Consider the following 12,981-nt stretch of genomic DNA (forward strand, 5'->3'; position numbering starts at 1 on the left):
TCATAAAATGAAATGCTGTGGAGACAGAATGTATGAAAAAGATAAAAGGAGGGGGGGGACAATTAAACATGGGAAGAAATAATCGAAATGAGATTTACCGCTTTTTTTCAAACCAATGAACATCTTCACAAAAGGTGAAAATTTGAAAAACTTTAAAAAGTTTTAATCTATTATTTATGGATAATTTTTTCCTACTTCGTAATATAATCATTAATAAATCAAACAATTTAACAAATATTTTCAAAATAAAAAAATACATTCCAATTATAGAAAATAATTGGACTTGATTATTTGTAAATAATTAAATAAATTGATGAAAACAAATTAAAAATATAAAAATATACAACCTAAAATATAATTGAGAACTTTTTCGAATTTTTAATTAGCACCAGCTCACAATTTCCAACTCTGAATGTGGCAGCCATGAGGAAGTGGATATTTTCTATTTTACCTATTAATTTTATGAATTTTTTGCAACAGCTATTTACTACGTGTACTATGAAGATACAACTTGCAAACAATTTTAAATATAACAATGTACATCTCCAGCACTCTCCTTCAACAAGTTTATTGGTATTTCTTAACATGAACCATCACTAACAAAAATTAATACGATTCTAATTAGAGTCAAGACAAGTTGTTTTATTTTAAAGAACAATATTCAATCAGTAAACTCAAAATGTTTATTTTTACCTTTGAACTTCTTTCAATTTTTAACATTTTTAAATTTAAGTGCAATATATTTTATAACCATGCATAGTATGTAAATTTAAAAACAAAAGGTGCAAAAACAAAACGTAAGATGCTTCGAAAACAAAGGTTAGTTAGTTGGTTGTTTTTGTTTTATGGCATATCAACCCTTTCCAGGTTATTTAATGCCAAATCCAGTGATTTTGAAGAACAAATTTTTTAATAGAATATAATGTCTTTTTTTCAAGTCGGTTTCTATTTAACTCATAGTTGGGACCCTAACAGGTACTACCATTATGGGTCAGAGTGGACTTGGGAGCAATAGCAATTAAAGGGTGGCTCCACACTCCCCAAAGCCCGCAAGCTGGGGCCTCACCATCGGATATAGTTTAAGTTCATATCCAGAACCTCGAAAACAAAGGAAAAATTGAAGTTTTTTTTCTTTGCAACAAAATGCAACTGCAATGGTGACTGCAATTTGTAGGTTGTTTAACCGGTTTATTTGAATAAAAAATTGCATACACTATCAGAGCAATAAATTAAAGTTTCACAAAAATCTTTATAAAAAAAAAAAAAAAAAAAAATTATTTCCTACCAGCATGCAATGTCTACTTTGTTGTTTAGGTTTTAAAATTTCACAATTAGTTATTATTGTTTTATTTTAAACATATCTCCTTACAATTAGCTTCCATCTTATTTTTACAATAAAACATTAAGGTCTCATCGTTTTATCTGATCATTTTTAGTGTTTTGTTTTATGGCATATGAACCCTTTTCAAGTTATTTAAATCCAAATCCAGAAATTTTGGAAAAAAAGTTTTATGCTTCAAGTTCTTTATATCTTCAAATATTTATTCATGGTGTTTGGTTTGGTTGTTTTGTAGGAGATTCTTGTCTTTGTTTTTGGCTTTGCAGACAATTACAAAGGGAAAAGAAAAAAAAAATAACATCAATGTTTGTAGCATTTTAGACATTTTATCCAAATTTTAGTTGATATTCATGGTTTTTCAAATTATTTAGTTGCTAGCAGGGAAACCCGACGTTGTTCGGGATTGAATGATGATCAACAAATGTTTCACACTCATATATTTATTGTCATCAAAATCGGTGAAATAGCATTTTTTTTTTATCAAATCTATTGACTGCCTGCTCTAGTTGGGGTCCCACAGCAGGATCCCACAGCAGTAGATTGGGAGGAAGCTTCACATGCCTCCCCTGCATGCAAAGACTTGGTCCACAATACATTATATAGTACATTGCACTGTAGAGAACTTACTGTTGATTTTATAAAATTATTTTTATATATAATGATTTGAATATAAGTTTAAAATGGAAAACTCAAGTATCATGGTTCAACTGTGTTCTAAACAGAAACATTCATTTCAAATGTGCCACTGTCATATCAAAGAACCTACTGTTGATTTTACATGTCAGGCCTTTCTGCTTGTGGGGTAATGAAACTTCTCAAATGCACTTGTGATGTTAGGCTGTATAAGGTGTTAACTTTGGTAAAAAAATCCCCTGTTCCTTCTTTCATTAGATTTTTTTTTGATTATCAAATACAGAATTAATAGCTCGTTTTAATTCTTCAAGAGATAGAGGCCGGTGGCTGAATACTTTATATTTTCCCTCCAAACCTCTGGCCTTGATGGAGGGGAGACAAAAACTTGCTCATATGGTTACAAATGATCTGCAATAACCGCAAGGGGAGACTTGATTCCATATATTTTTCATATGTTATATCTCCCCTCTTTTGGAAATAGAGTACGATTATGAATATCTCCAGTACCAAATAAACGTTATACGCTGTGAAATTTACTTTATTATGAAAACCAAAGAGAGGAGATATAACATATGAGAAATATTTGGAATCAAGTTTCCCCTTGTTATTTCAAATCATTTGAAACCATAGCAGCAAGTTTTTGTCTCCCCTCCTTCAAGGCCAGAGGTTTTGGGGAAATATCAGATATTTTGTAATTCATATGCAAAACTAGGAAAACAAATGGCTATGATTGAAGTATTGGTAAAGGTGTAGTATCTTTCCACCCACACAAAAAATCAAATAAAATTGCCACTATTACAGGTTTTCAAGGGTGCTGAAAACAAAAATCACAGTAAAAATCCCAGAAAATGAGTAGTTTCCAAGATATGAAGAAATTATTAAGTGGGGGGGGGGCACGGTTCTATATTAATTTAATGTAAAATGAATATCCACTTTATAACCAAGGTGGCCATAAAGTGGGTGCTCATTTTTTAAAATTAATATAGGATCCCCCTGTGTAACCTTAAGGGCAAATATCACATAGCCCACTGCACAATTCAGATCATTAACTTTCCAATGAGCCTCATTTGTTAAATTCTGATCAGTAGTTGCTGAGATTTCGAACTTATAAAATTGCCCCCAAAAGTGGTATATCTATATATGGATATATCGATACTTGTCGCCAACTTGAATATTGAAATCTTTGGATCTATGGGCTGAAACTACATGAAAATTTGCAGGCTTTTTAGGTTATAATACTATTCTATAGTTAAATTTTTGTGAAAATTAGTTATAAAGAACCTATATTCTTAACCCAATAAAATATGCCCAAATTAGCATGCATTTATGTAAGTGTCCCAGCAAACCAACTTTAGTTTTGCTGCTTTGGGATGAATTTTGCTCTTGACTTTTTTTCCTTGGTTGTCTCCCCTGTGGCCTTGCCAGGCCACTATTATATATATATATATCGTCACCATCCTCCCCTATATTATATTATCCCCCTATTTCTCATATCCTCTATTCCTTCTAGCTCCAAATTTCTCTCAAGTCACCAATTAGCTTAAGTTAGTTGCAACCTAGCTCCTAGTCCCTCTTCTGATGAGAAGCATTAGGCTTCGAAATACCTAGGTATAAAGAGCATATAACACCTCTCCCAATTATAGCTTTTCCTTATTACATCAACAAATAAATTTATGTGTACCAATATATAGCTCTATCTTGTCTATATTTTAAGCTCCACTGTACCTGCTGAGCTATACACATCTTGATCTGCATTTAAAGAAGCCTTTAATACTTCTTTAACACGCTTCAAATATTCTTCAAATATACACACACACACACACACACTCTCTCGCTTGCACACAATACTTGGAAAAACGTTTCGTTTTGTTTGTTTCGTTTGGGGAAAGGAAAAAGAAAAAGAAAGAAAGAAAAATTGTTCTCACCCGAACATGTTTGAAAACATGCATGTGTTGGCTGAGGTGGCCTTCTCCAATCTCTGGATATAAATAATTTACCAAGTATCACAACCCCAACCAAAATGATGGCACCACAAACTGAAAATAGAAGCAAACAAATCGGACAGTTGAGTCAAAAGCCAACATCGGTATTTTAAGACATGTTTACATATGGCAGGAATGTATTCTTATGTAATTTGAATTACTTCCACATCAATGCAACAGGTGTGAGCAATTAGCAACAGTTATGTGAGCGCGTGGGGTAAACAGATCAGCGCTTGAAGAATTTCTTCCAAGAACTAGGTTCAAGTATCGATGCTGAGGTTAATGTTTTCACAAAATATGCAGAAGAGAGTTGAAGTGATATATTACCAGTTTTATATTATTTACGAGAGGAACCTGTGGAAACTCTTTCATCTCTTGTACTATATTACTGCCATGCTTAAAAACATTTCCAGTTTATGGATGCCCGGCTCGATCTCGGACCCTATAATATTATGAGACTACATTTGTTCAAATTGAAAAATATTTATCCAAGTACTTTAGTTAAATGTAGGTTCAGTATATATTTAGTTATATGGGCCAATCTAAAAGAATTTTGTAGGAATTTATGGAATATTTGGATGCAGAACCACAATATTATTGTACTATATCCAGACAAAACAAAAATTACAGTGATTCTAGTCTGAAGACTAGGAAACTGTATTTTAATTTGAGTTTCATGAATAAGTAAATAAAAACTTTTTTCATTGCCTTTTTTCAGCAATGAGGCAATAGAATTAAAAAAAAAAAAAAAAAAAAAAAAGGCGGTGGTGGTGAAGGGTTATAACGTACGTACATAGATGAAATTGCCTTAGCATATTATTATTAGGGCTGTGACAACAATATTCTTTTCATTCTTTTGACTCGAGTATATATCCGACAGTCAATCAACCGAGAACCACATCAGTTTATATAAAAACACACAAAATATTAATGGATATATATACTCAAGAGTCAAAACAATGAAAACAATATGCTGTTGTCACACCCCTAATTATTATACAGATACTTGACGTATTTGTCACTCATTGGATTATAACCACTACCCAGCTTTTTGTTTCCAATTCATATATTATCTTATAAGACACACACTCACACAAGTGATTGACGATTTCAATATGTCCCCCCCCCACGATACAGATACAAGTACTGATTTCGTACTAAATTCACAATTCAGATATATTACCGATTTTGATTCTTTATAAATCTCTAAATATTTAACTATAGAATAGTTATTTTGTCTATTATGTTAAATGTGCAAATATTTTCTCAAACGTAAAAAAACACACTTGTGAGGGGGAGGGGTCTATAAATTTTAGTTTTTTTTTTTTTAGTTTTACTGAAAGTTAAAATCAATAAATATTTATTATTATACTCGAAGTGGAAGATTTTTATTAAATCAAAATCAAATAAAATAAGATAATTAAAGGAATCGTTTTTCACATCAGAAAAATAGACACAATTTTATCCAATTTCGATACCCAAAAAAGTTCCAATTTTTCAGATTCCGTTTAATTGTCCGAACGAACACACACACAAAAGGTGAATTTTTTTCTTGCTTTGACGTTAATATTAAAACCTACTTTTTCTATTTAAAAATGATTAAAACGAACTTCTTAATACACTCAGTTACGGATATGCAAAAACTTCATAATTGTTAACTAATTTACATATTTCTTTGAAAAATGAATTTTATTAATTATTCATTTTTTATGATTGGACGATTGGATTCATTTAACTATTACACTCAATTGTACTTATGCATAGTTTCAACACTGTACATACTTGCATAGCATTTAGGGTAAGAAAGTTGGAGCAAACGCACATGTATTTATATTTGTATCTTTATATATGTATAAAAGTGACCTTGTCTACACGTGTGCGGAAAGTCTCTACAAAACTCCTCTCTGAAGTATGGATCTCCATACTTGAAACTTGATATATAGGAGATTTGAACCTATGGAACAATTTCGATTTTGCTTTTAGCCTATAAAAATAACTGCTAAGGAGTCAAAAATTACAAAAATCAGTTGATCTTGGGAAGAATAAGTAAAATAAAGCTGTTACTTATGTGCAAAATTAAATATTCATAGGTTAAAATTGCTTAATTTTTAACTCTTTGTATCCATTCGTAAGTAGCTCAGACGGTAGTGATGCTGGAGTAATAGATAACTAAGGTTGGAGTGCTAAACAAACCGTTTAGAGCTAAACGTTCTGGTTTCAATTCTAGTGGATGGCACCCACGTTTTTTTATATAACTTTTGAAATCATTACTAATATATATATATATATATATGTGTGTTTAAATATAATGGGCGGAAGTCTCGAGAGCTCTTTCAGCTATCATCTCATCAGGAGAAAATCGATAGCGTAAAAATAATACTATGTCGAAAGTAAAGAGTTCTGATGGGGAACTATTGAATGTGCCAAAAATTACGGGGACACTAAAATAAAGTTTATTAACGTTTAGAAAACGATTAAAATAATGGTACAACGAGGGGGGAAAAAAAAAAAAAAAAAAAAAAAAAACGGGAGGAAAGATTTACAATTCCCCAAAGAGAAACAATGCGTTAGATGTTTCTTTCTGCCGGCACAAAGAAGGTTTCCGCACCGCAATAGAGACAGACTCCAAAATCTTTAAATGGTTTCTGGAGTCCGCTCTAGGTAGCACCTCAAACCATTCAATTTTATATCTATCGGCACAGCACGGGTTGTCAACCAAATGCTGGCCAATAGCAGAGTCCAAGGCTGTAGAAGGAGGGAGACTACAAGACCCCATCCTCCCTTGTCTGATCTTCGATGGAACATGCTGGTTTATATGAGTCAAAAGATGCAAGGATATTCGCCCAACATAACCAGCATTACACTGGCATTTGAATTATATTATATTTAAAACTTTATTTAAATTCTGTACCTCTAAACATACATACACATATATATATATATCACACACACACACACACACCTCTGTGGCAGCATTTACCTGGTGAGAGTTGATCCAGCTCCATACAAATTCACTACATCTCATACCAAGGCGGCCCATCCACATCAGTCAGTGGTCAGAGTCCTCTGCAAGAATGAGCTACTCTTATTCCAGCAATAAACACCGTAGATTCAAAGCCCCCAAAACATGCTCCAAATGGAATTATCAGCTATAGGTAAATAATATGGTAGACTAGACCTCTAGAAGAAGGAAAACTCCAAACTAATACAAACATTTCCCTGCTTATCCCAGCATCATTTCCTGTCATTCAAAACCCCTACTTGCCACTGGTTATGAATCAATACCAGTTCAGAAGATATGTGGTTGGCGATTATGCAACCCTTGCTTCACTAAAGACTCCTCTAACACCACCGTAACATAGGTGAAGAGTATCGATTGTTTCTTGAGACAGGAGACTTTGGAGAATTAGATTTCAGCAAGATGGGTGCTCCGACTAAACTTTTAGTAGAAAATTAGGTATGCTCATATACCTCCATGTACAGTATTCACTCCTACACTAATTAACCAATCATTATGAATTTAGGAACACAGCTTCTAAGTGTAAGGAGTGCAAATATGGGCTATATCTAGTTTACTTTTATGTAGAAGAGGTACATAAGGGTGCGTGAAAATTTTGATCAGTCCAATTTTTGCAAAATTCTATCAATAGGTATCATGTTAAAGTTGCAGTTACAAACAACGGGGAAAAAAATAAATAAAAAATCCGGGTCAGCATTTTTTTTTTTTTTTAAAAAGTTTTTATTACTGTTACTCTCCTGTTTCGACACCACTTAAAATATCTCTCACTGCCACATGCCCATCTAGCCCGACCTGTGTTTCTCTTTCTCATGGCCACATGCTCGCCACAGCCGGCCCATTCTTTTCTTCGACCTTACACATCCATTTTCTTCAATACTGACTTTTCTTCTCTTGACCACGTGGTGTATTTTTTTTCTTATTTTTTTTCCTTTTTCTGCTCACGCACACTTCCTAATTTGCATATGCATGGTTTTCGGCTGCTGCTAATCTCTTCGCAAGCCAGCCAGCTATCTTTCGCTGCTGCTGATATTTTCACACGTGCTAATATACACTATTTTATAATGATACATGAATCCATATTCAGATTTTAGTTTCTATGGAGTATTTTAAAAAGGTTCTTGAGAGCATGAGTCACTCTCACCCCCCCCCCCCCCCGAGTTGAAAATTAAAATATTTAAAAATTGCATTGAATTTATTGTATCTTGATTTTAATCTTTCTAAAGGAAACATAAAAGTGCAAAAAATGTTTGGTTTGGAATCTTGAACCAAACCTTACCCGTTCTGGGACAGGTTTTCTTATTATGCATAATGTTATTACGATTTTTACCAAAAAACGTTCCATATATTTTTTGTGCTACAATCTATACATATAAAAGTGGCCATGTTTGTCTCTGTGTGTGGAATGGTCTCTACCAAACTACTTTACTAATTTTTGGTCTACAGACTTCAAACTTTTTACATAGGTGATTTGGACCTGTGAAACAAGTTTGATTTGGTTTTTAGCTGGTAAAAATAGCTATTAAGGGGGCAAAATAGAAAAAAAAAAAAATGGAACTTGATAGGCGTAAATTGACTAAACATGTAACTTCTACGCATGTGCAAATATACATTTAAGAACATTATTTTTTTTAAGTTTTTATATGCATATGAACGTGGCTCAGATGTTTTGGTTTCGATTCTAGCTGATGGCACCAAAGTCATTCTTATTTTTGTTAACTTTTCAAGTTACGATATATTGAGTACCATATAATAATCAATACAGAATTTACTCTATAATAATAAATACAATACCTACATAAATTAAAATATATGTAAGCGTATTTTATGTCTGGGCAAGGTCGAGTGGCATGCTAGTAGCTAATAGTTATATTGTTTCTTACAATAAAGTATTATCAGAAATCAAACAGGAAGTGGCAGATTAAACACTTTGTCACAAAACCACCAGCTGTCGCATATCAAATGGTAACAGACTGAGATTTGAACGCTTCTTAATGAGATCACCAGCTGTCGCAAATCCAATGAGGGGTTGATTTAGAAGCACTTGTTAGTGCCACAGCAAGCAAACTGTTTAATGCATGATCAATTGCATTTATATTGGACCGCCATTTGCATAAGTGATGAAAGGGCACCTGCAAAGCGCACAGTTTTCTCCACTCGCATGCTCATTACACACTTTTTTTATTTTATTTATTAACTAGCCTGGGTGCTCGGCGTTGCCCGGGGTTTTATAGGTGTGTGTTGAGGAAAAAAAAAAAAAAAGTTGTAGTAGGCAAGCAGGCTCGAACCCGTGATGTGAAGGCGGAAAAGAAAGTGGAGGTGTGTGTAACGGTGTTAGCTGGACAAAAAAAAGAGTAGCGACTCGAACCTGGAATGCACCAAAGGAAAAGGAGGTGAAAAAGAAAACAAAAAAAAACGGTCTTCTCGATGTGCCTACTGCGATTGTGACGGCACGGGCGGTTGAAATAACGTCTTGTATGTGACGTCGTTGACACGAGGTTTAAATGACTTGCAAAAATGTCAGTAAAAAAAGCGACCCCTCCCTGTAGAAAAGTGCCTAGTTGAGGGTTAAGGAATTAATGGTTTTGGCCAATTTTTCAATATTTGTCGTCCGAAGGTCTGAGCTTCAAAAGGTTCGTCAGGTAGTTAACCGCAACGGGATAGGAACGCCAAATCTAATTGTATCCTTCCATAGTTGTCATCTTATCATGTTTTAGCCAACTAAGCCTCTGGCTGGTTTTGGGATAGCGGTTCCAATCCTACCCAAAGCCAGCCAGAGGCTTAGTTGGCCAAACCATAGTGAGACGACAACAACTATGGAAGGCAGGAATTGCTGAGAATGCAGTTAAGAGATTCGGAGTTCCTATCCCGTCGCAGTTCACCACCTGACAAAGGCCAGAAGAAGAGTTGGCCGAAACATCATAAAACAACAACTAATAAAGGATGAGAATAATAGTCCGCAATAAATAAATTAATGAATAATCCCATATTTTTGTCATTGAAATCTGTGAAATCGACCATTTTTTAATCAAATCAATTTATTTCCTGCTTTAGTTTGGAACCTGCAGTGACTTACTCTACAATACATTGTAGTCTAGATTGCACTGTATATAACCTACTGTTGATTTTATGAAATTATTTTTATCATATATAATGGCTTGAATTTAAGTTTAAAATGAAAAGGTCAAGTATCATGGTTCAATTGTGCTCTAAAGAGAAACATTCATTTCGAATACACCCCTGTCATATCAAAGAACCTACTGTTGATTTTATATGCCAGGCCTTTCTGCTTGTGCGGTAATAAAGCTTCTCAAATGTATCTGTGATATTAGGTTGTATAAGGTGTTAACTTTGGTCAAAATCGCCTGTTCCTTCTTTCATCAGATTTTTTCGATTATCGATACTTATCAAAGACATTCCAATACATAACCTACCTAAGAACACTGTCAGGCACATAAAGTACCTTCGTAAGAAATTTCATAAAAATCAGCCCAGTTTATAGGAAACAAACTCACAGAGTTCTTTTATATAAAATAGTAGATTCCCTCTCTCTCATATATATATATATATATATATATATATATATATATATATATATATATATATAGAGAGAGAGAGAGAGAGAGAGAGAGAGAGATTTTGTTAAAATAAAAAATTTTTAAAAAGCACATGCTGACAATGTCCGGACGTTTACTCAGTTTTTTTTTTGTTTTTTTTTAAACTTATTTTTTTGAATAGGATTTTGAAGATTTAATTTAATTACTACGATATTGTTCAATCATTAATTAACTGAACAAAATTGTTATAAAACTATAAGTTTGTTAATGTTGTTTTAATTAATCGTTATTAATTATAGGATGTAAATTGGTATCAAATTTCTCAATCTTTTAAGACATGAAGATTTGCAAGGAATTTTAAAACCAGAAATGTTTTGCTATTGACAGAATAAATGCTTCCAGATTCCTAAGAGTCACAAAGTAATTTATTCTTTGTTTTCCTTTGTTTTTTTGTGTGTTTTGTGTTTTTAACTATTAACAAAAGATTTAAATGGCAGAATGAAAACAAATGCGTTCTGGCAGATTTAATTTCGTAATTAATTAAAGAATAAAAATTATTCCGTTTTCCTGCTTTCCATTCCAACTGACTACAATATGGTTGTCTTCAAGTACAACATGAACAAGTTCTTGATGAGCCGTCCCCTTAAGTAATCCAATTTACCAAATTTCCACTACTAACAATTACTACGATATTGCCCCATTGACTACTGTACACTCATTAACCCTTATCCTCGAGTGGCCTCCGGGCCTTGATAAGTGCTGACTCCTTTGTCAAAAAAAAAAAAAAAAAAAAAAAAATGACTACAAGAATAACTGTTCATGTATAAGTAAATTAATGTATATGAATTTGTATCCATTTTCTGATTCCTTAAGCAATTAATTTTCTCCGGCTCCACAGCCTTGGTTTTAATATTAATCATTAACATAAACGGTGATCAATAGAGATTTAGACACGAAAGACAGTGAGAACGAGTAAAAAAAAAAAAAAAAAAGCAATTAATCCCAGATTAAGCAATCGGATCTAAGTCCTACAATAAAAATACACCAGTCAATAAGAATAATCATCTTTATAATCCAAAAAACATTTTAAAACCTGATTAGCTTATATGCTTCATGTAAAGTTTCTTTTTTCTTAAATATATATATATATATATATATATATTTACACACTAGCAGGGGAGACCTGACTTTGCCCGGGAATGAATGAGGAATAACAAATGTTTCACACTTCCAATACGTTCATTTCATCTGTTTATTTTATTTAATCATTTTTACATAATATTAATACAATATTTATTTTATTTAATCATTTTTACATAATATTAATATAATATTTATTTTATTAAATCATTTTTACATAATATTAATATATTTATTTTATTAAATCATTTTTACATAATATTAATATAATATTTATTTTATTAAATCATTTTTACATAATATTAATATAATATTTATTTTATTAAATCATTTTTACATAATATTAATATAATATTTATTTTATTCAATCATTTTTACATAATATTAATATAATATTTATTTTATTAAATCATTTTTACATAATATTAATATAATATTTATTTTATTAAATCATTTTTACATAATATTAATATAATATTTATTTTATTAAATCATTTTTACATAATATTAATATAATATTTATTTTATTAAATCATTGTTACATAATATTAATATAATATTTATTTTATTAAATCATTGTTACATAATATTAATATAATATTTATTTTATTAAATCATTGTTACATAATATTAATATAATATTTATTTTATTAAATCATTGTTACATAATATTAATATAATATTTATTTTATTAAATCATTGTTACATAATATTAATATAATATTTATTTTATTAAATCATTGTTACATAATATTAATATAATATTTATTTTATTAAATCATTTTTACATAATATTAATATAATATTTATTTTATTAAATCATTTTTACATAATATTAATATAATATTTATTTTATTCAATCATTTTTACATAATATTAATATAATATTTATTTTATTAAATCATTTTTACATAATATTAATATAATATTTATTTTATTAAATCATTTTTACATAATATTAATATAATATTTATTTTATTTAATCATTGTTACATAATATTAATATAATATTTATTTTAATAAATCATTTTCACATAATATTAATATAATATTTATTTTATTAAATCATTTTCACATAATATTAATATAATATTTATTTTATTAAATCATTTTTACATAATATTAATATAATATTTATTTTATTAAATCATTTTTACATAATATTAATATAATATTTATTTTATTAAATCATTTTTACATAATATTAATATAATATTTATTTTATTAAATCATTTTTACATAATATTAATATAATATTTATTTTATTAAATCATTTTTACATAATATTAATATAATATTTATTTTATTTAATCA

General features: G+C 30.6%; 1 protein-coding gene across 1 annotated transcript in view; it reads right to left on the reverse strand.

Annotated features, from left to right (window-relative positions):
- The window catches only part of LOC145279933 (uncharacterized), a 77,836-nt gene that overhangs the window by 10,152 nt on the left and 54,703 nt on the right, over positions 1-12,981 (reverse strand). Inside the window, exon 2 of the mRNA XM_080131508.1 lies at positions 3,898-4,008. Within this exon, the coding sequence (XP_079987634.1) occupies positions 3,898-4,008 (111 nt within the window). The remainder of the gene's footprint in view (positions 1-3,897; positions 4,009-12,981) is intronic.

This window comes from Euprymna scolopes, chromosome 7, assembly GCF_053919585.1.
Source record: "Euprymna scolopes isolate OS-2025 chromosome 7, ASM5391958v1, whole genome shotgun sequence".
NCBI lineage: Eukaryota > Metazoa > Mollusca > Cephalopoda > Sepiida > Sepiolidae > Euprymna > Euprymna scolopes.